The 27,889-nt window shown below is 41.5% G+C and overlaps 1 protein-coding gene across 1 annotated transcript; it reads left to right on the top strand.

The window, feature by feature from the left end:
- The first annotated feature begins 416 nt into the window (after positions 1-416).
- dicer1 (dicer 1, ribonuclease type III) lies at positions 417-27,681 on the top strand. Its single transcript, XM_029494118.1, has 30 exons — positions 417-545; positions 4,475-4,522; positions 4,782-4,889; positions 5,834-6,034; positions 6,402-6,564; positions 6,672-6,802; positions 8,054-8,188; positions 8,298-8,458; positions 10,435-10,603; positions 11,127-11,599; positions 12,374-12,506; positions 12,868-13,110; positions 13,204-13,358; positions 13,477-13,609; positions 13,702-13,777; positions 13,883-14,022; positions 14,505-14,684; positions 14,784-14,997; positions 15,079-15,232; positions 15,306-15,488; positions 15,924-16,029; positions 16,848-17,023; positions 18,017-18,782; positions 19,348-19,500; positions 20,777-21,412; positions 21,718-21,973; positions 23,684-23,952; positions 26,285-26,447; positions 26,582-26,657; positions 27,516-27,681. The coding sequence occupies exons 4-30, from the start codon at positions 5,921-5,923 to the stop codon at positions 27,679-27,681; spliced, it is 5,724 nt and encodes a 1,907-aa protein (XP_029349978.1). The 5' UTR covers positions 417-545; positions 4,475-4,522; positions 4,782-4,889; positions 5,834-5,920.
- The last annotated feature ends 208 nt before the right edge of the window (positions 27,682-27,889 follow it).

Below are 27,889 nucleotides of genomic sequence, written 5' to 3'. Positions count from 1 at the left end.
TATACTTTGAGTTGTTTTTTAATAGTGTGACATCACTTTCTGTTTTATAGCTTGCTATTCCAAATGTAGAAATGAAAAACAAAAACAAAAACGTATTGCTTGATTTCAATTTATATTAAAGAAATGCTTGTCAGCAAAAAATAATAATTGAAAAAAAAAAAACAAACAAACAAACAAACAAAAAAAACAACCTTTTTATAAGAAGTTTGCAGCGCCCCAAAAAATTTGAGTGCGCAACAGCACTGTGACAAGTGCTAACAGCCTTCCTCTGTAGGAGCACGGTGACAGGGACCCCACTTCCTGCGCCTTACGGGGATCGGGATTCTCGTTCACTGAGCCGCAATGAGTAGCCTCCACCAACACTCGCAGTTACGCTGTTCACGTTGCTCTCTGGCGTAGCAGAGGCCCAGGTGAAAGGAAGTGATCCCACCGTGGACGGAATAGCCACCAAATCGGGACAGCAAGGGTGAATGGCAGTGAGGATATCCGACTAATGATTTCGAGCCCTTTCAGTCGAGACGATCAATTGGAAAAACACACATTAGGTGAGTTTGCTGGAAAAAATGCACGCGCCGTCTTTCGGGAATACTCTTTCGGGTGTTTTGGCCTTGCTAGCATTTAGCTAAGATAGCTCTCTGGCTGACATGGTGATGGTGCATGGTGGCTGCTCAGACATTGTGCTGCATTACACGCTGTAAATTTATGGGCGAAGCCAGGTTTCCGTTTAGCTCTAGAAATCCCACAGGCGGCAACCTCGCTCAGCACTTTCGGGTCATGTTGTGAAAGCCGGGTCGATCAGCGGTTCCGGAGAGGCGCGATCTCTTCGGTGAGACGCTCGCTAGCCATGCTAATGGAAGGTACCCTGTTGAACACGGAACGCGTTTCCACTGCAGTTTTCCGAGTCTCTGCTCAGTCGATACCGCTAATGTTAAAGGCTGAAATGCAACCTGAGGCGTTGGTTATTCATTTCTCCCAAGTTTTTCTTGACAACATAGCACGAGCTAAGTTCGCGTCACGCAAATAAGCTAATTTGTCATTAACTTGTTTGTAGCTGTTAGCCAACATCACCAGTCACACTCGTCCACCAGTTTTCAGGCCGAGCACATTGGAAGACTTTAAACTCTTGTTCATTTATCTCTCATACCACTGTATATGGCTATGTGCCTTTTTTCTGGTAGTTGAGTGAAAAAGCGTCGCAAAAATGTAGTTGCTCGGTTGCTAACTAGCCAGCTAACGGTAGTTAGCGAGTCCTCTGTTAGAAACTTAAGCTGAATGGTCAAGTGGATATCTAATATATAAGTGTTCATGCTCACATTCTGGGACAGGTAGCTTTGTGGTTTATAAAGACCAATTGTCGTGAGTTAAATTCTGGTTTCAGTCTTGTGGAGGTGCAGTGGACTGAAGCAGCTGGCCGGTGAGTGGCAGCTATTGGCTCAGAAGAGGTACAGATATCTTCTCTTATTTTCTGGACATTTTTCTCAGGTTATGTCTGCATCGTTAGTCACAGCTGCTGGAAACGCTTTCCTGCCATCTTGGCAGCAACGTTGGTCCAAAACTGCAAGACAATGACAGATGTGAAATGTGTCCAAATGAATTTACAGGTCTGAAACTTGCAAACAATAAAATTAAAGAGTGGCATTCGGATCGAGGTCTGAAGTCTCTCACAAAGCAGCTCTTCTTTGGAATTGATCTTATGATGACGTTAATTCTGGATAGAAAAAGGATTATTTTCTAAATCTGCAAACTTCATTTAAAGCTGGATCTCTGTCCTCAGTGAAATACACAGCCTGAGGTTACAAGTGAGCTGTCAAGACTTCTCTGACTTTATGATGTCACAACAAAGCCACCCTCAGGCAAGGAACATCAACCTGATGAAAATGGGGCTCCAAAGAAAAGTCTACGGGAGCAGATCTAAAGCTACACTTAGGGTTTTGAGGTTCTTAAAACCAAAAAAATGCATCTGCTTATGGATATCAACATTTAAGAAACAATAATGGAAAAGCAAAATATTTGGGTTTTCTGTGCAGTTATGTCAGATGACTCAGAGATGAATAGTTTGCAGCGCATGTTTTAGTCATGTTTTAGTTTTAGTTTTGAAACTGTGTGACTCTGTTCATTGAGTCTTGGTATGTTGCTGCTGCACTCATAAACAGAAAATCACTTTTCATACTTTTCATGTCTTCAACATATTACAGTGTGGTTTACTTGTTGAGTCACTCGTGTTTCATCAATACTTGATACCATCATATACAGGTGATGTATAATCCTTATTTAAAATTCAAATGCCAGATTCTAATGATCTGCTACTTTAGCCCCCTTTTTGCACTTGTCAGAAAACCCTGTTAACATCTGGCTACTTATCTGCACAGGAAATGGCTAGAATCACCATTTAGACCAAGATCAAATGATTCTGTAGTAGACACTGGTTTTTATCTGCTCTGGCTCTGATTGGCATTAATGTTACTTGCCACACTTGAGTAAACATGCATTTTTTTTTTTTTTTTAAATATCCCTTTTTGTAGACACAGGCCTGTTGCATATCCAGCACAACTCTCACTGTTCAGGCAGAAACATCGTGGCAACTTTCTGCTCAGGGTTGAAGGAGTGAGCTGGAAACACAGTAACTTTAAAAAACGCACACTCACCGATTTATGGTTCTCACACAGGCTCTGACACTTTTATGAGAGCAACAACCTGTGGTTGATGCGTAACAGATCTGTTTTATCAGTTTGGCTGCTCACTCTCTCCATTGCGTGTGTGTGTGTGTGCGCATGCTCTGACGCTGCATATGAAGACACCACACTCCTCAAAGCTTTGTGTCCTTGGTCTGAACAGACTTCTTTATACCCATTTAAGAGATTTTTACCCCTTTTAATTTTGGTAGAGAAGGGAGTGGGAGTGGTATACATGCTATCTGTTACAATTTTTCCACTGGCACATACTGCTGCTTTGGTGATGGCACACAAAATGCAAGTATATCCAACTGCAGCTGCAGCATGAACATGAGTGAACCTTCTAAAATTAGTTTGAGGTCTGATTAGGGTTTTCTAATGAGGGAACCCAGAAGGTGGGCTGTTGTTGTGGTCTGTTGAGACTCTACTGCACGTTCATGCTCCTTCATTAACATACAGTTTCTCTTTTAGATATGATTTTATGCCTGTTACTATTGGATAGGCCAGTTTATGCAATTGATACGCAGCAAAGACAAAACCAGCACTTTCCTTTGTCACTGTCCATAGGTAAACCTAGGGCTGGGCAATATGGGGAAAAAAAGCTCAACACAATATTTCGTATCAGTTGATATATCTCAATATAAATCAAATAACAATTTCTGTCTAGTTTAAAAGTTCCTTTTTACTCCTATGTGAGATGTGAAGATTTATTTCTGTCAGAAGTTAAACATAAAATGTACTACAGGCCTTGTAGATCCGTATTTCAAATCAATAAAATGATTATATACTAAAATCTTAATTCTAACCAGTCAGAAGCTTCAAGTGTTACAGGAGAACACAAACTAGATTCCTTGGTCAGTTCCAAATATATAAAGTAGGTATTAATACAAAATAAAATCTATATTAAAAAAAAAAAAAATCACCTCGCTGTATCCTTTGTATATATTCAAAATGTTTTAAATTGCTGGAAAACAAACCCACAAGTAAATAGACAACAAACAAAAAACATGTACATATCCTCAGTACAAATTCAAGCAGCTTTCAGATGCTTCACATGGTAAAAAAGATTAGTGGTATTACCTGACTTTGTGTGAACTGTGAACAAGTGTGTTGTGTGAACAATTGGCAGTGCACGCTTCTCTGCTTCTTGCTAGACTTTAAAGGGCCAAAATATCCCCACGCTACTGAATTCCTCAGACCTTTCTTCTCAACAATGTCCTCGTCTTTTGAGTTTTGGGATGTGTCCGTTGGGGTGTCTTCTTTGGGGATGCTGTCGCTCATGTTAACATTTTCTGCCATTTTCACATATTTCGCCCCCACGCCTAACGTACAGGTTGCCAAAACATAAGCACATGTGGTCACTGGATAAATTCCCAACCAGATCCACAATTTACTTATGGCAATTGTCCACTCTCTTACCCCATTTCCTTTCTCTCACCACTATTCATATTGAATAAAGGCAGAAAACAAAAAGTTAAAAAAAAAAAAAAAAAAAAAAAAAGTAAATTAAATAATGGTGCATAAGAAACTCTATAGAGGCAGGACAGGGACACTGACTTCATCAGAGTCCGCACCGAGGTCCACAGACACATACTCAGAATGGGTATTGGTACTGGTATTGTTCAATACAAAGCCTCTTTCCTTCTCCACCCGGAGCACTGCTGGGATTGGTTATAGCTACAGGATTTCCACAGTAAACTTGTGATGTCGGGGATTGTGTGTCATACTAAAGATCTGTTGAAAAGCTAGTTTGGATCTTCTGTCGCCTGTCAACATCTGACGGGTCTGCACTTGTTTTGCAGGGCTGGACGATCCTGTCACTGTTCCTGCCACTTCGCATTTGTGCAGAGGTACAAAGGCTGACTGGAATAACACTGTCAATTAGCAATCAGCACATTGGTAACAGATGCAGTTTCTATGGCAACTGGTGTATTGTTATACATAGGAAGACTGGAGTGATGCTGGTTTAGTAGTTACATTTGTGACTAATTCAGAATTAGAAATTACAAAATGTTTTTTTCACTGTCATGTTCTATTATTTAAACATCTTCTGTGTTTGTGCTATATCTTAACCATTTTAATGCTGCTCTGGGTTTTTGTTCTTTTCAGGTCTGTTCTAACTTAAATTTGGTGGAGCAGCAGGAGTTGATTGAGAGACATTTTATCATGAAGCCAAGATTAAGTATCTGCATATCCAGAAAGTCCCAAATACTACCTGTAAGTATATCACATAATACGTGTATTTGTTGTTTACTCTGATCAACCGAATAAAGTTTCAAGTCTAAGTTCTCGAGTTTTTTACAAATTCCAAATGAGTTATTTATCTTTAAAAGGGCTGTGAACTCCTGTGCCAACTAAATTGTTGTTGGCACTAAGTTGTAAACCAGTTGGTCTTGTCTGCCATTAACTACAAGATGTATTTTAGCTCTTAAAGACTGGCAGGCTTTTGTGTCTGTGTATTGTGTCCATTGTCTGATTGTTGTCATGTGATCAATTCGTCTACATCAAAGATCAAACGCTTATTCTAAAAATGCGCATAGGCACTCTTGCACTTCCTGGAAGTCTGCAATGTCTTTCATGGCCTCTTGTCACCCACTGAGAATGTCTGAGACACTCTGAAACTGTATGTGCAATCATGTGACTGACTTCCTGTCAATTTCCCGCCACTTTATATAGTTTACATAAACTCTGAAGAGGAGTGACAATGGGGTCACACAAGATACTAACATGTTTTCCCAGTTCAATTTCTAATAAGTGTCTTTTCTTTTTCTTTTCTTTAAATAAAACTACATATTTTTTGTGACAAGCCTAAGGCACAACTGCGCAATAATAATGCAATAATAATGTGTCAGCAGGATGATGATATTACTCAGAGAGATGTGAATGAATTATGACACAGCAACATCCTCAATTGACTTAGAGAAGTCTGAAACATCAAATGACAAATATGATGTATTTTTGTTTTTGTGTTATAAGTCATTCTCATTTTATTGCTATGCAGTGAAATGCGACTCAAAACATTGAAATTAACTTTAGTTATTTGCAAAATCTTAGACAATGAAAAATATATAATAGCAGGAAATATGACAAATTTGCTTGAGCTTACTCTCAATGTCATATTTATAAATGTTGATTTTTGTATCTTTTTTTTCCATCCCCAGTGAACCTCTGAAAGGAAGAGGATAATGAAATGAGATAGAGTGGACGACTGGAGGAGCCCACCCCCCTTACCTCCATCTCTTTGAAACATGGCAGGCTTACAGCTTGTCACCCCTGCTACATCTCCCATGGGGCCTTTCTTCGGTCTGCCATGGCAGCAGGAGGCTATTCATGACAACATCTACACACCTAGGAAATATCAGGCAAGGATGCCTCCATTCTTATGGATGTATTAACTGTTCGATATGCCCTGCGTTATGGCATTTTTTTTAACATAAGTGTTTCTGAAAATTAACACATGCCTAAATAAACAAATGTGGAAATAAAGGTTAAAAGTCCCCTGATATTAATAAAAACTTTACTTTTAAAATGAAAAGCTTTAATTATTGAGCTTTTTTCCCATGTTTTGACAATTTTACATATTATTTCTATGGATTCAGATATTTCTACATTTCCAGTCCCATTTATTTTAGTGTTTATTTCACCCCCACCCTCCCCCATTTAATATTGAATAAAATGGTTTTCCTGATTGTATATCAGTCCACTGACTATGACTCTGAACATCCACAGGTAGAACTTCTTGAAGCAGCTCTTGAACATAACACTATCGTCTGCTTGAATACTGGCTCAGGGAAGACCTTTATTGCAGTACTTCTAACAAAAGAGCTCTCCCACCAAATCCGTGGACATTACCAAGGAAATGCGAAGAGGACTGTTTTTCTGGTGAACACAGGTACTGTATTTCCAATTATTCACCCTCATGTTCAATCTTAAAATGTTTAAAATGAAATGCGTGTTGAATAGGAAGTAATTAAAATGTCACTTTTCCACATTGTGCAGCTACATCTGTCGTTCAGCAAGCAGCTGCAGTCAGGACTCACTCTGACCTCCAGGTGGGAGAGTACACAGATTTGGGGGAAACCTCAGCATGGACTGACCAAAAGTGGCGTGAAGAGATAATGGAGAATCAGGTTTGCCCTCAATTGTTCTCATTGTGTGGCTATACACTGAATCATCTCTCGTTTAAGAAGTGACCAAAACCACAAGGCATCTGCTTTCTTATCACAGTGGACTACCCCCTCTTCCCCAGTTACACTAAAGTCAGCCACATCATAATATAATTTCCACCTCCCACCTGGGACTCTTCACACTTCTTTAATGTAAAAACATTTAGCTTTCACCAAAGAGAAGACAGATCCACTGTGATCATGTTTTATATGAAATGAAGAAATTATCAAATCCAAACGTCCTGATCGGTGTAGTGCTCCCTCCTCCTGTGAATTCCTTTAATATGTTTTTAGCACATATGTATGTATAGTTCATATTAATTGTATCTTGTCCTCTAAAGCACTTCGGATTTTTTTTTAAGTTAATACATAAAGAAAGCTCCTGCTTCTTCTTTCTCTATTTCTTGTTCATAGTCTTATTCTCCCTGTTGATCTTCTAATTCTTTCTTATTTTTTCTTTGCCTTCCTTTTGTTTTGATCTTCTTCTTACACTTAAGGGTAGGGCTGAACGATTATGGCCAAAATGATAATCATGAAATTTTAACCAAAACAAATTTTATTGTCACATACAGTAGGCTCGTTACTGCATACACATCCATATGGTGCTACATTCCTGCTAATGTAGAAATATATGCATCAGAAATAAAATAGGTCTTATTCAACAAAAGTCAGTGCTTCTCCTTAAAGAATTAAAAAAAAAAAAAAAAAATTCCTTGTTTGTATCACTTGCTTTGAACCCAAAAAGGCTGTCATACGGAGCGTTGTATGAACAGAATGACGCATTTTAAATATGGCTCAATCACGCAAATTTCATCATTGGTAGCCAAAATTGTAATCGTGATTAAAATTTGACTTATTGTGTAGTCCGACTTAAGTGTGGGGTGTATGTAGAGAAAACAAGTCAATAGTGTTAATTTATATGTAATACAATTAGATTCTACACAATTTCTAGTTACATCATTTACAGTTATTTTCTGTGTTTGTTTAAAGAAATGATTCTCAATGCTACTCAATATGATAAAAATATAAAAATGCAGATTGAGGGGATTTTTGTTGGTCTTCCAAACAAACATGTTCCCTTTGGGCTGGATAAAATTTATCCATAGACCAGGTCTCTGTAGTGCACCACAGGGCTCATGCTGCCAATAGAGCATAACTATGTAGCTTGTGTGATAATATTGATATTGCACTTGACTTGTATTGTTTGTCTTTAAGGTGCTGGTCATGACCTGCCACATATTCCTGCTTGTTCTGAGGAATAAAATCTTACCATTGTCTAAAATCAACCTAGTAGTTTTTGATGATTGCCACCTGGCCATCACTGACCACCCCTACTGTGAGATAATGAAGGTGAGATTCTGCTCTTGAGGAAACCTCATCCTTTTCTTTCATTCAATGGGCCTGCAGGTGACTCACCGCTCTCACCTTCCGCCGTCTCTCTTCCTCTCTTTCTATGCAGCTGTTTGAAGGCTGCTTGGCAAGTCCTCGTATCCTTGGTCTCACAGCCTCCATCCTGAACGGAAAATGTGACCCGTCAGAACTGGAGGAGAAAATCCAAAATCTTGAGAGAATTCTTAACAGCAACGCTGAAACTGCCACCGACCTTGTGGTCTTGGACAGGTACTATTGTCAGTTTAATACACCCTGTAATCACTTTATTGAGAACACTACTGTAACTCTGGGTAACTCCTCAGTTCTTCATATCCTGGATCAACCAAATGTTGAGATTTTCCTCTGAGACTCTGGTGCATCATAGTATCATAATTTCTGCTCTAAGTTCCTGTTAAGCCACATCCCAAAGGTGTTCTCTTGGATCCAGGTTTGGCTGAACTAGATTGTTGATGAGACCACTCTGAGAGTTTATCTTGGTATCATGTAGCATTATCCTGCAGGACATTTCCATTAGAAGATGGTGAACCGTGGCTATGAAGAGATGAATATGAATAGCAACTATACTCAGACTGCAGCAATGCAGACCAGGATTGATTGGCATAAAGTAGGGATGCCCCAATAATTGTTAATTTTCATTAAAAATATGTGACCGAAAGTTTGGAAGTGATGCTTGTAGTCACCAAATACTGTCCTCTGTCTCTCTGTCCTCTGAGAGACATTACAGCAGGAAAATGGGCAAATATTGGTGTTGTTGGTTTTGTTTAGATTAGTGCCATAATGACACACAAGCAGATGCACACCTGCACATGTAATTAATAATTAATAAATAAATAAATAAATAATAAACATTGCCTCCTTACCGTGGCATAGTTGTTTCATTGACATTTGGGAGTTTGTTGTGTTGCTCCACTGTATGAAGAAATGCCTGTTGAATGAAAATGCCTTTTTGTGGCCATTTTATCAGGTTACACTGTGATACCTGTTGGTCCCATTACACCACAGCACTAGGCATACAGAACCAGCTACTATAACAAAACACAACTAATGAACAGAATAGGCCAGTTGCACTACTTGATGTTTGGGTTGGAATACTTCCAACTCTGCAATCAGGTTTTTTTTTGCCTCAAAGTGAGCCAGGGAAACACCTCTTGTACCAGCAGCAGCAGTGGCAACCTGACACAAGGCAGGTTGGGTCCATGGATTCAGAAGGGGCCAGGTCCCAGACTTCTTCAAATTGGGGACCAGTAAGAGATGTTGGTTGGTCGCCTATGACTAATGCAAATATGAGTGTTATACTTGGCTCTAATGTTGATTCTTTCATGTTTTTATATGAAGTTCAGGCAAACCATTGCAATGGTAGCTAACACAATCACACTGTCAACTAAAGCACTCTGTTAGAATAATTTAACTCCAATTGGACCCAACAAGCAAATATTTTCTAATAAATCAGTCAACAGATTGCTCTAAGGCCCAGAGCACAGACAGACTCTAGAGCTGCAGAATGTCTAGGTCAACAGATAACAAAACTGCCTCCACCCTCTCACTGCATCTTCACTATTCATTGGGCCAAATGAACCTGTCAGACATTGGCAAACCATTAAGTACTCTTTATTTAGGTATTTGGGATGAGAGATATCTGATTGAAAGGGTCAGGCGGAGTATTTACAGTTGGGGGGCATTGTTCCCCCTGCCCATGCCTAGGACTGGGCCTAATTCACACCCTAATATCTGCTGCCTCAGCAGAACTCCAGATCCATTAGTGTCCCGTGATGTTGAGCCTGTGTCCACAGGAAGTTGCACCTGATGTGGTGGCAGTTGTAGTTCATCCACCTCAAGGTTGGACATTTTTCCTGCTCGCAGTTGTACAAAGTAGTTATCTGAGTGACTGTTTTTTTTTTTCTTTTTCTTCTCCTCCTCTCTGTCACATTCAACTGGTCTATTTACTCTGGTCTCTCTCATGAACGCTGACATTTTTTCTCATCAGCTGAAGCTCCTTGCTTATGCCTTCAGATTTTTACACTGCCACATGTTTGGTTGCTGGGAATAAATATGATGGTGTACAGGTGTCCCTAATAATAATAATAATAATAATAATAATAATAATAAAGTGCTCACTGGTTAATGGAATACTGAGAACAACAATACTACAAACATTGGGTGTGGGAGTACATCTAACCTGCGTTTGGTGGGTTCATGTTTTTCAGATACGCTTCTCAACCAAGAGAGGTAGTGTTAGACTGCGGCCCCTACTTGGACAAGAGCGGCCTATCCTCCCGTCTGCAGGCAGAGCTGGATGAAGCTCTCCACTTCTTGAATGACTGCAACTTATCTGTTGCCAGAGAGGACCGTGATCCCACGTTCATCTCCAAACAGGTCAGAATACTCCACCTTCCTGTTAATGTTACTGTTCAGTTTACTTCAGGTGGTATCAGATGTCTGAGCTCCTGCTGCTCAATTTGAAAACAAGAAGACACAACACATTCTGGTCTGTATGATTAGCTTTAATTGTGACGTAGAGCGTTCCAACAGAAATGGCCACACTGAGCAGCCTGATAAAGAACCACAGACTGTACTGCTGTTTGTGTATGGCCGATCTTACCATGCTGTTGTCAGGTGTCCATGCTGCTGTAGCTTAAATGATCATGACTGAAAAAGGGAGAAAATTAATTTAGTTTATAAGTAAATATTTTTTTTATTTGTCAAAAAATTCAATATTAACGAAGAAATGCATATTTATGATTACAAAGTATTGGTGTTCATCATTTCCCTATTAATTCCTGACTGAATGGATACTGAAGAGAAACTAAAAGAGCCTCTGACAAGTTTTCAAAAGCTACTACCACTAGGAAAGCAAGGGTAATCAAACTGCTGTTTCTATGCTCCCTGTCCCCTCCAGGTCCTGAGTGACTGCCGGGCGGTGCTGCAGGTGCTGGGGCCCTGGTGTGCAGATAAAGCAGCAGGCATCATGGTGCGGGAGCTCCAGAAGTACATCAAACATGAACAGGAAGAACTCAACCGCAAGTTCCTGCTCTTCACTGATACTATCCTGCGTAAAGTGCACGCCCTCTGTGAGGAGCACTTCTCTCCCGCCTCACTGGATCTCAAGTTTGTCACCCCCAAGGTTCTGCGGCTGCTTGAGATCCTGCACGAATACAAGCCCTTTGAGCGGCAACAGTTTGAGAGCGTTGAGTGGTACAACAACCGGAACCAAGACAACTACGTGTCCTGGAGCGACTCAGAGGATGAAGACGAGGATGAGGAGGTGGAGGCAAAAGAGAGGCCCGAAGCCAACTTTCCTTCGCCATTCACCAACATCCTGTGTGGAATAATCTTTGTTGAGAGGCGATACACAGCTGTTGTCCTCAATCGGTACAGTCGTGTTTTCATCTGTATCATCACTTTTACCCTGTTAAGCCCACAGCAACATGTTAGAGTGTTACAAAGTTCATCAATCAATCAAAGTTCATTTGAACTAGTCTTATCCTTTAACTGGTGCATTGCTGCATTACTTCTAATCTGCCATATATGCTAAATCCTATATATTTCTGGTCTCAGAGTCAGGAGAAGTTGGTGAGAGTTTATTGAAGTGAAAAAATAAATAGAGAGATGGACATTAAGATCTTCCAAATGTTAGAGGAGAAAATTTTTCATCTTTAATGCTCTTCCTGGTCATGTAAAGGTAGAAACGTCAAATCAGCTCTACAACAACCCAAAAATGTGTGTTGTTTATTATGGCTGAGACAAACGGGTGAGCTGCATCCACAAAGTTTCAGAAATGCAGAGTAGATGTTCATTCTCAATCAGAGATTTTTTTTTTTAAACAGTAGCAAATACCTGATGATGAAAGAGTTTATCATTTTTGATGGGAGCTACTAACTCACTCTTTTTCCACTGTGCCTGTGTGTGCATGCTTTTAAACTGTGTTGACATCACCTACCTGCAAATATTGGCTTTAATAACCAAACACTGTGTGATTTCTCTCTATGCATGAGCAATGTGTGCTATAAATTATCCAGAATTTTTAAAAACAACAAGCTTGAGGCTTCTTTGCCTCTGTATGTTAAGAATAATTTGTGATCTGCTGCAGCTGAGAAAATGTGCCATATTTCCCCGATGTATTAACACACACTTTTTTCCCCTCAGTCTCATCAAAGAGGCAGGGAAGCAGGACCCAGAGCTGGCATATATCAGCAGCAATTTCATCACTGGCCACAGCATTGGCAAAAACCAACCACGCAACAAACAGATGGAGGTAGAGTTCAGGAAACAGGAGGAGGTACGTACACTTCCTTTTTATGCTGCACTCACTCCAATCCTCTGAACTTTCTTGGTGGAGTTTGTGTACAATAAGGTCACAATTTGTGCCTAAAAGTATAGTTGTAGTAGATAGTGGTACCAAGAAAACATGCGCTGGTGACTATGAAACGAAACATGACAATCTAATCTTAGGCTAACTAAGACTAACATGAACCTGAAGGGAGATAGTTGGCTGTCAATATACTTTTGACGCTGGCTGATCAAAAGTCAGCGACAATACAGTGGTTGAATGGAAAGAGAAGGAGGCTGCTATTCCAATGGGTGCTGACCAAGATGTGCTTTATGTGAACACCCAACACCTCGCCCCCCTTGTCACTCAGGTTCTCCGCAAATTCCGGGCTCATGAGACCAACCTGCTCATTGCCACCAGCATAGTGGAGGAAGGTGTGGATATTCCAAAGTGTAACTTGGTGGTGCGGTTCGACTTGCCCACGGAATACAGGTCATATGTCCAGTCTAAAGGTAGAGCCCGGGCCCCTGTCTCCAACTACATTATGCTGGCAGACAGTGACAGGACCAGAGCCTTTGAGGATGATCTCACCACCTACAAGGCCATCGAGAAGGTGACTTTTTTTTTTTTTTTTTGTGCAGTTTGAGTCTTAAGACTATTGTGTATTAAGTTTATTAATGTTGTTAATAATTAAACTTTTGAACAGATCTTAAGAAACAAGTGTTCAAAGTCAGTGGAAGTGAGTGAGTTTGAAGTGGAGCAGGTGCTGGATGACGACAACATTCTCCCACCCTATGTGCTTCGATCTGAGGATGGAGGTCCCCGGGTCACTATCAACACGGCCATCGGTCACATTAACAGGTATGTCATCACTTCACTCCACTAAGAACTGGACCAAACACCAGTTAGTCTTTTTGCACCCCATGCCTTTTTTATTATTATTATTATTATTATTATTGTTTTTTTTTTTGGTGCTCAGGTATTGTGCCCGGCTGCCCAGTGACCCATTCACCCACTTAGCACCCAAATGTAAAACTATAGAGGGACAAGATGGGCGCTTCCAATCCACACTCTACTTACCTATCAACTCCCCTCTGCGAGCTCCTGTCAAGGTGAGAGAGAACACCTACATTTCATTAGTTTAATAACAATGCCAATGATTTAATTTTTGTATAAAAATGTGGATGTGTCTATGTCTCCTCAGGGTCCTAAGATGAGCTGTGCCAGACTTGCAGAGAAAGCAGTTGCACTAGTATGCTGTGAGAAACTCCACAAAATAGGTAAAACCACAAATGAGAATTTTTAATGTTTGATCAGGATTATTTACCGTCACCATCCGTAGGGCCTGCATCTAATTTTAACTTGTTTATGTTGTTCCTTCCCAGGTGAGCTGGATGATCACCTGATGCCAGTGGGGAAGGAGACGGTTAAGTATGAGGAGGAGCTGGACCTTCACGATGAGGAGGAAACCAGCGTCCCTGGTCGGCCTGGTTCCACCAAGAGGAGGCAGTGCTACCCCAAAGCTGTAAGAAAGTCATTCTGCAGTTCAAGTTAAATATCTCTCATTGGATGCTGGGAAAAAGGGAGTGAAGGGCTTCTATAGCAATGCATATTTTGAAAACATATATTAAACTAAATGTAATAATTCTAGATTATAAAAAAAACACAAAACATAAATTAATATAATTACATGTAATGAAAAACTAATTAAATAATTCTATATTTTAAATTAAACATGAACATTCATTTTCTAAAATTTGGTTGTAGTTTACTTTTCTCTACTTCTGGTTTGAAAAATGATCACTGGTATTTTCTCCTAGAAAGCAATTTGACCTTGGAACAGACAATGATTCACTAAAATGATAAAAGTAGCAATAAACCAAAGAGGCTGGTTACCGTTAATTATAATATGTACTTAAGGACATTTAATCTCTATTTGCTACTCTGTCAGGCCTGTACGTCCTTATAAATGTGACTTTTATAAATAGTTCCTCCTGTCTTTTACAGATACCTGAGTGTCTGCGGGACAGTTATGCTGTGCCGGAGCAGACTTACTATCTATATGTGATTGGAATGGTCCTCACCACCCCTCTCCCTGATGAGCTCAACTTCCGCAGAAGGAAGCTTTATCCACCGGAGGACACCACCAGGTGCTTCGGCATCCTAACTGCCAAACCCATACCTCGCGTATGTAACCTGGCCAACACCTTCCTTTGTTCTCTGCAAATGTCATTCTTTCATTTATCGCTGGGTTGTCAATGCTAAGTGATGCTTTCATCTGTCTAGATCCCTCATTTCCCAGTGTACACCCGCTCAGGTGAGGTGACCATCTCCATTGAGTTGCAGAAGTCTGGCTTTACACTCACTGCCTCCCAGCTTGACCTCATCACCCGCCTGCACCAGTACATCTTCTCCCACATCCTCCGTCTGGAGAAACCTGCACTGGAGTTCAAGCCCACGTTGGCTGACTCGGCTTATTGCGTTCTACCTCTGAATGTTGGTGAGTGAGATTACACTTTACTGATCTCTGATGCACTGCATATGTTTTCTCATTTTTGTCTCTATTCATTGCTTTGATCAGTTGGGGACTCCAACACACTGGACATGGACTTTAAGTTCATGGAGGACATTGAAAAATCTGAGGCCCGCACCGGCATTCCTACCACTCAGTATACCAAGCAGAACCCCTTCACCTTCAAGCTGGAGGACTACCAGGATGCTGTGATCATTCCAAGGTACTTCTCTTAACAAAGAATTGGCTTCTTTCATTTTATTGAGTGCAATAACTTCCACTGGCCATTTTTCCAGGTATCGTAACTTCGACCAGCCTCATCGCTTCTATGTAGCTGACGTATACACAGATCTGACGCCACTCAGCAAGTTTCCTTCACCAGAATATGAGACGTTTGCTGAGTATTACAAAACCAAGTACAACCTGGACCTGTCCAACCTGAACCAGCCTCTCCTGGATGTAGACCATACCTCCTCCAGGTCAGTAGCACAGGATCATGATGGTTAAATGTAGCTGTAAACTGCAGTCTGATTTAAAAGATCAAAAATATCTACGCACATCAAGAAAGAAGCCCTACTGCATCACCTGGTTTAAGGTCTATTTTCTTCTGAATGGGTCCATCATTTCCAGCCATCATGTTGTATCAAAAAAGACTTTAAAATACAGTATGACACTATAAAAAATTTTTATTGACCTAATAAGGAGACAAGTGACATTTTCATGTGGTTTTCAGTGACTTCTTTTTTCAACCAGTGAAGTAGCTCTCCTTTAGAATCCAGGTTAAAGGTTCTTCATCACTGGTTTTTGCTGCTTGTCAAGAGGATAAAGGTGGCTGTTAGATGTAACCGTTTCTTCAGAAAGAGGAGGCTTTCTTGATATTTGGCAAAGACGGTAAAGACTACTATTTTTTTCAGGTTGAACCTGTTGACCCCTCGGCACCTGAACCAGAAGGGCAAAGCGCTTCCCCTCAGCAGTGCAGAGAAGAGGAAGGCCAAGTGGGAGAGTCTGCAGAACAAACAGGTAAAACTGAGACCAATGGTGCTTTTCTTTCTTTTCCATGTTTGCTGAAGGTTTGGATTGGTGTGCTGGTGCTGTTAATTGTATCTGTCTATTCTGACAATCAGCGGGACTCTGATGAATTTAGTTCTCTTTTTCATTTACATTTGAAGAGAAGGGTGCAGTGTGAAGGTTTATCAGGCGAATACAAGTTTATAGTGTCCTATGGATTAATCTGGATCTTTAACCCTGATTCATCACCATTAGAATTATTCTACTGTGTGGCTAACATGCTCAGGTTTTTTGGTTTCTCACTCTTGGCCAGGTTGGTTTTACACACTGCAGTCTCAGGCATCAGACATCTGTTCCTTCCTTTTGTAAAACGCAGTATTTTGAAAGGTTATGATCGGTGATGATGTTCTAGTTTTCCCTGTACTAGGCACTGCTGTTGGTTCAGATGTACATACTGTCTGTGAGCAGCACGGTGGCATAGTGGTAAGCGCTGTCGCCCCACAATAAGAATGTTGTGGTTTTCTGTGCGGAGTTTGCCTGTTCTCCCAGTGTCTCCATGGGTTTTTTCCCACCGTATACCTAGGTTAACTGGTAACTCTAAATTGTTTGTAGGTCTTAATGCGAGTGTGACTGGTAGTTTGTCTCTGTTTGTCTTTGAGTGTTGGCCCTCTGATGGACTGGCAACCGGTCCAGGGTGTTGCCTGAAGCGTTGGCTGGGATTGGCTCCAGCATCCCCCGCAACCCGGAAAAGTGGCAGAAGATGGATGGATGGTTAGATGTCTGTGTGAGTGTGAATGTTCCAAGTCTAACAAGTCTGTTGTGTTTGTCAGATCCTCGTTCCAGAGCTGTGTGCCATCCACCCCATCCCTGCTTCACTGTGGAGGAAGGCAGTGTGTCTGCCCAGCATCCTCTACCGCCTCCACTGTCTCCTAACCGCTGAAGAGCTCAGAGCGCAGACAGCCAGTGAAGCTGGAGTGGGAGCCCAGACTCTCCCCCCTGACTTCAGGTCCTTGCTACGTTCAACACATTGTTTACTCAACACCAGTATATTCCCATAATTGCCTATCAGCCATCAACCACATCATCTCTAAGAATGGACTGATCCTTCTTTCAGGCATATGTCCAGTGTGGCAGAAGGTCCATGAGCACTGAACACATATAACCTAGTCTGAGAGAGAGAATACTCTCACTACATAACCTTAGTGTGATGGATGGTAATGTTTTGATGTATCATTTCAACTTTCAACCTCGATTGAATTTTTTTTTTTATATAATTTAAACTGGAGCAGCTCAATTAATCAAAAAAATAATAATACAGTCTAAGTGCATTATTTTTTGTCTATTTCTTGCAGCTCAATTTCATCTGTAATTATGAGCAGCCAAGGGGGAAAAACCATTGACCTCAAACTATTTCACAAATGCTGACATGATCTGTGACTGAAACAAGAGCTAGAATGGATAGATCTTTACCGTACATGTCAGGAAAAACAAGCTATAACTTGTTAACACAATGAAAATTGACCAGTTTCACAGTATAATTATCAACTCTAATGCAAACAAATCAGCTAATTTCATAGCAGCTTTACTGTACTGTACTGTATCTCCATTTAATACGTAAATACATACATTAAGCCCTGATGATTTGATTGTCTGGTAGGCTCTGCAGATACAACAACGATCTTTCTCCATATTTTAAAAGGATACCACCTCCCCTGGTTGTTCTGTTAAGGAAGTTTAAGTCAGTCTGCAAACATTGTGTGTAGGGTTTAATGTGCCCAACCCAGGCTGCACTTTCCTTAGATCTGAAGATCCCGATACAAAGGGAGAGATTTGTTTGCACTCAGTCAAAGATTCACAAGTCATACAAATTTCAAAACGTGGTGGTGGCTCTGAACCATCATCATCATTCAACTCTCTTTTCAGACTTGAAACGTCAGCAGGGAGACATGCCCAAAATGGTTTACCAACAATCTAATGGTGGTCTGTTGGTGTGTTGCAGGTATCCCAACCTGGACTTTGGTTGGAAGAGATCTATTGATAGCAAAACCTTCATCTCCTGTCCTGAGTCCTGCAGTGAGGATGATGAAGGTCACTGTAAGCACCAACAAACTGTAACCCCTGACCATAGTTCCCTAACGCAATCCAGCAGTCACCACTCTGCCCTGCCTGAGCAGGGGTCCTTCACAGCCCCTGTGTCCGGAGATGCCACCTGCACTAGGGACCTAATTAATGGCACTGCCCTTGTCGCCAAATATGACGACAGCAGCAACCAAGATGAGCACCTTCACCAACATGACAATTGCCAATGCTCGCTGCCCAGCTTGCCTGGGCCGCAGAGCTCTGAATCAATACAAACCACTACCTCAGTTCCTGTGCAGCCCTTTCACAGCTTGAAGAAGCCCAGCTCCAGTCCTCCGCACTCTAGTGACGAATGTACACCTGGGAGGACCTCAGACCACACAAAACAAGCTACCTCAGTCTGCAGCCGGGCGGCCACGGGTCCCAACGCTCCCACAGCACCTTGTCCTGACCTTGCCACTGGCTCCCAGCACAGAGCCCAGACTGGAGACTCTCCCAAAAGCCTGGGGCCCAACCCGGGCCTCATCCTGCAGGCCTTGACCCTATCAAATGCAAGTGACGGCTTCAACTTGGAGCGGCTGGAGATGCTCGGTGACTCTTTCCTGAAGCACGCTATCACCACATACCTGTTCTGTACTTATCCCGACGCTCACGAGGGACGACTCAGCTACATGCGCAGCAAGAAGGTGAGATGGCTCATAACTTGTTAATGCTGGACGTCATCAGAGCAATGACTACTGTATCGTCTTTATTGTGGGTTTATGCTGAGGTTGTAGATATATCTCTCAAATATAACAAGAGGAGAATAGGCTTCCTGCAGACTTTGTATCATTACCCACACTAGCATTGAGTTTGTTCAGTTGCCGTGGAGATGGATTCTGATCACATGACTGTCAAGTTCTGTGCCAGCCTCAGTATATTGAAATAGTAGCCTTTCTTAGAGCTGTCAGTTACCTGTCACATGCTCACCATAGATTAAGTTTACTGAACAACTTAGTTGCTAAATAATTTACCAAGTTACTTAGTGGCTACTTAGTGACCTAATTACTCACATACAACTCACACTTATTCACGTACACACTCACCTGACCCATCAGGAATGAGTTCACGCACAGTAATGACGACAGATTAAAACTGTAAAAATACACTCAAACACAGGACCAGTCACACACCATGTGAGTACATGCCATGGCTGCAGCATATTATTTGAAAAATGCCTAATGCTGTCTCTTTGTTGTGCTTGTTCTCCAGGTGAGCAACTGTAACCTGTACCGTCTGGGGAAGAAGAAGGGGCTCCCCAGCAGGATGGTGGTGTCCATCTTTGACCCCCCTGTCAACTGGCTGCCACCTGGCTATGTGGTTAACCAGGACAAGAGCAGCACAGACAAACTGGATTCAGGGGAGGTCAGTAGCCTTTCTACTCACTCTAAATTCACACTGCTGACTGCTCAGTTCCCCTTGCGCTGTCTCTGCTGTGAGGCTGAGTCTGCAGATGCTGCAGTTTTACATCTGCGCATGCTGGGGTTAGGCAGAACATCCTCACGCCACAATGTACAGCTTGTGCTTCATGCTTTCATCCTTTTGTGCAATGGATGTTGTGTTATGATGATATCTGACCACTAGAGAGCAGACTTCCACTTTGTGTGGCAACACATAAACCTCAAAGGTATCCCTATGTAGCCTGCAGTATGAGACAATTAGCTCAAACTGCATTGACATGAAGCAGTCAGATATCAAAATAAAACAAATTTATCAAAGAGTGCAACAGCTTTATACTGCACTATCTCATAATTACACACAAATACAACCACACACTTATAAGGTTTCTGTACACATTGTCACTTGGCATAGTCAGTCATAGAGTTCAAAGCAGTTTTCTGTCCTTCAGTGTTGCTTTCCTCAAATATTCGTCTTTAGTCCAAAGATGTTTCACTTTACAACAACAGTGAGAAAATCTTCTGCAGACTAATTTTCTATCAGCTGACTCTGATTAATACAATTTCAGATGTAGTTATGCTACAAGAGTTTAGTTTTTCTTCCTTTGCATGATAAACTGCATATTAGCTGAATTTATGAAACTGTATTAAATACTTGAGTCTTCACTGATGTATTAAGCGCCTGTTGTTTCCTGTAGAATTTTTTAGATATTAGATATTAGATATTTTTTTTTCATGCTGATGGCAAGATGGATGTGAAGCTTATATTTAGCTATTCCATTTGTTAATACAGAGAACATTGGTTCAAACTGTAATGACTGGATAACAGTTACCGCTGCAAACAAGACTGTCCAGTCCAGAGTCATACTACATTAAAACCTACTGGTGATGTCAATGAAATGACATTAGTGCATTTTTCCTGATGTGTTAGTATTCACTCACTCAATCTGGTAAAAAGGAGAGTGAGGTGGTCACCAGTTTTTTTTTTTTTTTTTTTTTTTTTACTGATACAGATCATTATCATCACTGATCCAAAAATTTCTGGTCCATCCTACCACAAGCATAGACTGTTTAATGGATTACAGATTTTTTATTTTTTTTTTTTTAACCTGGCTTTTGCTTTTCCTTTATAAGTAACCACAGCATGGTTTTAGGTTTGGATTGGCAGCAGCTCCTTGCACAGACAAAGGTATTTCATTCATTTCAATAGTCTGCTTTTCTTTCTGTTTGTATTCATTATCCAGGCCAAAGAGGAGCTTTTGGCCAACGGGCGATCTGGGAATGACTACGATGAGGAAGATGAGGAGGGTGAGGAGGTGGATGAGGATGCAGAGATAATGATGAAGGATGAGCCAAAGGACGAGGTCAACATGGAGGACGATCTGGAGTACTACAAGGAGCACATCAAGTTTATCGATAACATGTTGCTGGGGTCTGGTGCATTTGGTAAGAAGATCTCCTTAAGTGTCTTCCCTCCATCTCCCAACCCTTCCTCCGGGTCATCCCCTGCCATGGAGTCTCCATACGAATGGAAGGCTCCCAAAAAGCCTCACCATCCCACCACGGCCCACTACCCCTCAGAGCCAACACCCATTGGACCCTCAGCTGAGGAGTTTGACTACAGCTCATGGGATGCCATGTGCTACCTGGACCCAAGCAAAGCTGGAGAGGAAGACGACTTTGTGGTGGGCTTTTGGAACCCATCGGAGGAAAACTGTGGCGTTGATTTAGGCAAGCAGTCGATCTCGTATGATCTCCACACAGAGCAGTGCATTGCAGACAAGAGCATCGCTGACTGTGTGGAGGCTCTGCTAGGCTGCTACCTGACAAGCTGTGGAGAGAGAGCTGCCCAGTTGTTCCTCTGCTCACTGGGCCTCAAGGTGAGTTAGGACCTTCCACCTTAGCCCCCTTAACAGAAGCATTTAACTGTTGATTCTTTTTTCCTGCTCATTATCTGAAAACTTCATGCTTGGCTCAGGTGGCTTCATCACATCATTTATTATTAACTTCATTAGCTCATCATTTCCTTGAACACATTCCTATTAAGTTTCAGCCATGCTCAACTCAAGGTAGGTCTTTCTAAGAGAGAATAACCCTGAGGCTCTGCACTTAACTCTCAAATGTCCAATCTTTACCAAAGAAGTCACAGACTGCCTCTGCAGAAATTCTCTTATTTTGGAAACAGGTGTTACCTTTGGAGAGGGGCACCCTGACGGAGGAGGTAGTTCAGAGCCGCCAGACCACAGCCATCGACCTGTGCTACGGCTGGCTGAAGATCCCACCCCGCTGCATGCTGGACCATCCAGATGCAGAGCGAACTCTCAACCACCTCATCTCTGGCTTCAAGAACTTTGAAAGAAAGATCAACTACACCTTTCGGAACAAGGCTTACCTCTTGCAAGCCTTTACCCACGCTTCCTACCATTACAACACCATCACAGGTCAGAAGTTAGCTCATAGCCTTTACTTCTACTAGAGGACAGTCAGATAATGTTTGAGAGAGAAAGCCTCATATTTGAATAAATGAAATGTGTGTAATGTTGATGTAGTTGTATTGAATTTCATCAACTAATTCAACTAATCTTCAACTAATTCTTACATATTAAATTTGCACCTATTAACTACAGGGTATAGATGTAGCTAATTTAATAATATGGCCTTTCTTCACTTTTAAACAGGAGTTATGTCACATGGGGCTTTAGCAAGATATCTCAGATTGATTTTTGGTTTTGGTCCAGTCTTAGTTTAAGTGAACAGAAATGTTGGACAGAATCCCTCTGTCAACCCTTTTTCTTTTCTTTTTTTTTTTTTTTTTTTAAAGCTGTACCACAGTCATGGATTTAGTTAAGAACTGAACAACTTTGACCAAGAAATGATATCAGACTTTAGATGTTGTCCATGTTTGTAAAACTCAAACCCAGTACACCAAATGTCAGCCCACTACGATGTCACTCAATTGGAGGTAGCCACTTTTGTGGGAGAAGGTAGAACTGAGGAGTGAGGGCTGGATCTGGCTTGCTCTGTTGCTCTGATCTTGGTTGTTAGAAAGGTCACTGTGTGTGGTACGGCCTTTGAATTGCACAGAAGCCACAGCTATCATCGTCCACTTCTGTCGACAGTCTATGGTTGACATTGGGTCTGACATGACACCTGATCAGATGCTTGATAATCTGAAAAACATCCACCTGCTGTGAGTGAGTGGAATGAGAACCATGGAGGGAGAGAGGTGAAACAAAGGCACTGCGAGGTGGAGGAACAGGAGACTGCTGGTGTTAGTAAGTGTAGTTTGTTTCTTTGATTTGACCCATTCATCTACAGCAGCAGTGGCTGTGTGGAGGTAATTATAAGGTACTTTAAAACCTTTAGCGACTGACTCCTGTAATTTATGTCAAGATTTGTGCTCAGAGTCATGACTCAGTCAAGCTGAATACACCACCGTGACCGTAACCTTCACAAATAAACTTCAGTGAAGTTGCTCTGAAATCAGATAAAGAAAGAGCTCTGGTGTAACCTCAGAAACTGCCAGACAATCATCACAGCTTTAACTTTTCTGCTGTGTCACAAGAATCCTTTCTGAGTAATCTGAAAGCAGATTCAGCAGACAATTAACAGTACCACTCACTGAATCCAAAGCCTCCATGTGGCAGTTATTACACCATAAACCAGGGCTGATCTGATGTTATGGTTTAGATTCTCCACTATTGTGCAATGTTTCAACGTTTTGACATTTTCTGAGTGCAATTGTTTTATTTTGCCTTTTTTTGGGGGGGGGGGGGGGTTAGGGTTAATGTGAAATGATGTTCACAAATAATCCCATTGTTTGCTTTTGGACATCAATCTTTTGTACATTTGTAAATCTGTGTTTGTGAAATAACTGATACTTTCTGAACATAAACTGCCAATGGTGAAATTGTTCAAAGTCAATGTTGGGGAAAAAATTTTAACCAGACACAACCAGGCTGGATAGTTGGTTCATTATAGTTATTTGAACATCACTTTACAAGCTCAACATCTCAGAACAACAATACTTTTACTTGTGGGACTGTGTGGATGGATCCAGTGAATGAACTACAGCTTGGTTTCAGTTAACAAAGACTGAAGTAAACAATGAATGAGAAACTACAAATCAGCATGATGTGTCTCATTCTCAGATTGTTACCAGCGGCTGGAGTTCCTTGGTGATGCAATTCTAGACTACCTCATAACAAAGCACCTTTATGAAGACCCGCGGCAGCACTCCCCAGGCGTGCTCACCGACCTGCGCTCGGCACTCGTCAACAACACCATCTTTGCCTCCCTGGCCGTCAAGTACGACTACCACAAATACTTCAAGGCCATCTCACCCGAGCTTTTCCATGTCATCGATGACTTTGTGCAGTTTCAGCTGGAGAAGAACGAGATGCAAGGCATGGACTCTGAGGTGAATCCTGGTTCTGCCCAGAACAGACCCAGCAAAGAACCCACAGGGAGAAACCTAATCTGCTGTTTTAGTTGTTTTCCAGTATTGGAAAAAAAAATCATGAATAACAAGGCCGACAGCTTTTCTGAATTTATTTGAATGATTTCAGTACTGAAGGGAAAATGCAGTTGGATTTAATTTGCCTGGAAATGGCTATCTTGGCACCAGATCTCTTCTCTCTCTCTGCTTGAGAGGTGCTTTGTGCCTTTAGGACAGCAGGCACATACAGAAACATCCTCCACAACACAGCTGCAGGAGATGAAGAGATGTGCTGCAGTGGCATGGCCCCTGCCACAGCTCACTACTCAACAAATCAAACAACAAATGAGGCAGGATTTTAACTGTGTCAGACTGAAAATGTTAAAAGATCTTGAATGTGCCTCTTTAATAATCAGGACGCATTGATACTTGAGCCACACTTACACTCATACATCAATCTGGTGCTTATTCAGAATTCATAGAATCAGAATCACACTGATTATTGCTCCTCTTGAGTCTCCAGCTTCTTTACTTGTCCAGACAGGGATTCAGAGCTGAAATGTAGGAGCTGTTAGCTCGGGCTCCATCCATGCTAATCCAGTGCAATTTTAAAATGTCTAAACATGTTTGATGTCAGACTTTACAACACATCCAGTACCTGGTAATCTTTACATGTAATCCAATGTAAACTGGGATTGGCTTCAACCCCTCACAAGTGTGTGTAGATGTGTATAGATCCGTAGTGTAGGTAATAGATGAACCTACAGCACCTTTAAAATAAGCAATCCACACACACAGTTGTATACTGTATATTGTTACAGTTGATTAGTTGCAGGAAATACCTCAGAAGGAACACTCATTATAAAACGTGCAGTAACATTTTTTATTAATTAAGTCATAAGAGTCATCAGGAAGAGACTGTGTGGTTCTATATTATTTCTTGCAGACCTCTCGGTTTCTATCCACCTGGACTTAATCCAGGCCTTAGAGAGAAAACGGGGAATATGAACAGGTGGAGTATGTTGATTTCCCACTAATTTGACGAAACTGTTGCACAGAGGGGTGTGGATTGTGCTTTAAATTCACTATCACATGCTTACTCGCATTAAATCAGTATGTTCTGGCACATCAGTGGAGGAAGTGAATGTTGGATTGTTACAAACCATGTCTGTTGGGTTTTTTTTTGTTTTTTTTCCCCATCTCGAGAATTGAATCCAGGACGTGGTCACAAATTTTGTGAACTAGTTTTCCCTGCGGTCACAGAAAATCCCAGAGATATTAAAGGAATAGCCCCATGATACAAAGCTAGGTTGTCTGACAGGAAACACATTTACATGGTCTCACAGCATTAGAAGTCTGACCCTGGCCCTGTGACGTTGCCTTTCTGCCAATATATTCACCTGAATAATGAAGCTGCCTAGTGCACAGTCCTGTTAACTGTCCAATCTGGAATGTGCTGCAGTATATATCTTAAAATCAGGCAGCAAAATAACAGATTCATTTGATTTTGTTTTTACCAATTAGGAATTGATATATCAGTGCGAACTGTCTGAATGATTTCTGCAGATAACTGTGCATTCAGGGCAAAAGGATAGAAAGATTTTTCTACCTGAGCCAGTGTCTATTGGTGGTGGGCAGCAGTGTGTCTGTTGGTGATGTTTCTTGCGCTTCAGAAAAAAATCTATATTGGTAGATTGCTTATAGGTTTTCTTATTTTTACCACACATTCCTGTGTTATCACAGACAATACTGGGATGTGTTGTAGGAGCAAATGGCATGCTAGCTAGCACTATAGCATACAAAATGGCATTACAAACAGCCTCGCTAGCTAGTTAGGTATGTCAAGGCACCCACCACAGCTTCTGAGTCCCCCCCCCCCCCCTTTCTTTTTTATTCAATTCTTTCTCTCATGACATCACCCATTGGTCTGTGAAGTGCAATTTTGTATTATGCTCTGAAAAATTAATAATTTATTAAACAAGACTTGAAACTACAGACTGAGACCATGAACCGATTAGGAAAACATTACTGGGCGAATAAAACAAGAAGTAGGAACAATTTCCCATAGGCTTCAATACAATCTGACTTATTTTTAAAACGAGTGTCACCACATGATGGTGATTAGTCTATGCTCCCTTTTATGTCCAGTCTATGGTGTGAATGTACAATAAGAGGGAGAAAGAGAAAAGAGTCAGTAACTATATTCGAATTTTTAGACAAGATCATGCTAAAGTCTGCACTCTGCAGAAAGGTCAAAATTCAGGAACCTGTCCTGGTATAGTGTAATGGAGCATGCATTCGTGTCTCCTTCCAGCTGCGGCGCTCTGAAGAAGATGAGGAAAAGGAGGAGGACATTGAAGTCCCTAAGGCCATGGGGGATATCTTTGAGTCGCTAGCTGGAGCAATTTACATGGACAGCAAGATGTCATTGGAGACAGTGTGGCAAGTGTATTATCCAATGATGAGGCCACTTATAGGTGAGGAGTATTGTTTTTCTTTCTCATGCTCAACGTTGGCAGATTTTCAGGATGTTTTCCTGTTGTGTTGCATTCTATGTTCATGACACTTTGACCTCTTGACCCCTTCTCCCTTGTCCCTTAACCATTCACAGAGAAATTCTCTGCCAATGTGCCACGTTCTCCTGTTAGGGAGCTGCTCGAGATGGAGCCAGAAACTGCCAAGTTCAGGTAGGAGATCAACATTGAAAAGACCCATGCTGAGTTTTAACTGTTCATATGGCAAAGAACTGAGAAAATGTCAAACAGTCTAGACCAGCAGCAATTATGAACCATATGGAGTCCACTATGATGGAATCTAAGATAATGTACATTTCCTATAAACCTCCTCAGAAATACTGGTGGTGTGTCGTCAGTGGTAATTAAATAATTAGCTGGAAAAACATTAATTCTATTCCAGTTGCTTACCTTGAGCAGTTTTTCCAATCACCATTATGATGATCCTGATTTTTATTTTTATTTATTTATTTTTTTTTCTACGCAGTAAAAGACAAGTTATGCCTTCTGAATCAGGGCAGCTGAGAGTGGTTATGACCCCCCCCCCCCCTCCTCTGGTCCATCTGTACAGAGGCCAAAGTTTGTCATGCTGAACACACACACAAAATGTGACAATTTTCACATCTGCTGGCATCCCGTGGGCCATATATATATATATATATATATATATATATATATCTATCTCTCCATTTACCTGAAGTCAGAGGTAGCACTTTGGCTGTTGAAGACTGTAACCCCTGACCCTGAGATGGCTCGATCTTGGAGAAAAAAATGTAGGCCTTTCGGAAAAGACTTAAAGGCTATGGGAAGTTTTAAGATCTTTTGATGCTACAGTTAAACCAACCTTAGTGTTTCCTTAAGTACATGAGCAAGGGGAGAAGAAGACATTTCTCAATTTTTTTTTTATTTTTCTAAGGAAATATCAGCTCAGGCTTTATGGGAATTCTCAAGGTCTGCTGTGTGACCAGTCCCAGGCGATTGCCAGGTTTTGTGGGTACAGTGTAAAACCTGGTCCCTCTTATCTGTTTGCAGCCCTGCAGAGCGAACGTATGACGGGAAGGTGCGGGTGACGGTGGAGGTCGTCGGTAAGGGCAAGTTCAAAGGAGTCGGCCGCAGCTATCGGATTGCCAAGTCAGCGGCAGCACGGCGAGCTCTGCGCAGCCTCAAAGCCAATCAACCTCAGGTCCAAAACAACTGAGCTCCTCCAGTGAGCTCTCAGCATCTTAGCACCGAAGCTACGGACACAAACGGAGGGGGGGAAAAAAAAAAGCAACGTCAGCTTCCCAGCACAGCAACATGATGCTAGCCCTGTAATCTTCAGCCTGCGACGGCACAACCAAGGCAGCCAGGAACACTGTGGAGATGCAACAGAAGAAGCAGACTGATCTCACAACGGATTTCACATT

This window comes from Echeneis naucrates, chromosome 22 (genome assembly GCF_900963305.1).
Source record: "Echeneis naucrates chromosome 22, fEcheNa1.1, whole genome shotgun sequence".
Taxonomy (NCBI): domain Eukaryota; kingdom Metazoa; phylum Chordata; class Actinopteri; order Carangiformes; family Echeneidae; genus Echeneis; species Echeneis naucrates.
Note: the sequence above shows the minus strand (reverse complement) of the source record. Positions and strands in the feature narration are given on the sequence as shown.

Excerpts from the sequence above, each read along its gene's own strand:
- dicer1 (XM_029494118.1), top strand. The coding sequence starts at position 5,921 with ATGGCAGGCTTACAGCTTGTCACCCCTGCTACATCTCCCATGGGGCCT. Across the intron at positions 8,459-10,434 it reads GACCTTGTGGTCTTGGACAG|ATACGCTTCTCAACCAAGAG; the intron begins GTACTATTGTCA and ends CATGTTTTTCAG. Across the intron at positions 19,501-20,776 it reads ACAAACTGGATTCAGGGGAG|GCCAAAGAGGAGCTTTTGGC; the intron begins GTCAGTAGCCTT and ends TTCATTATCCAG.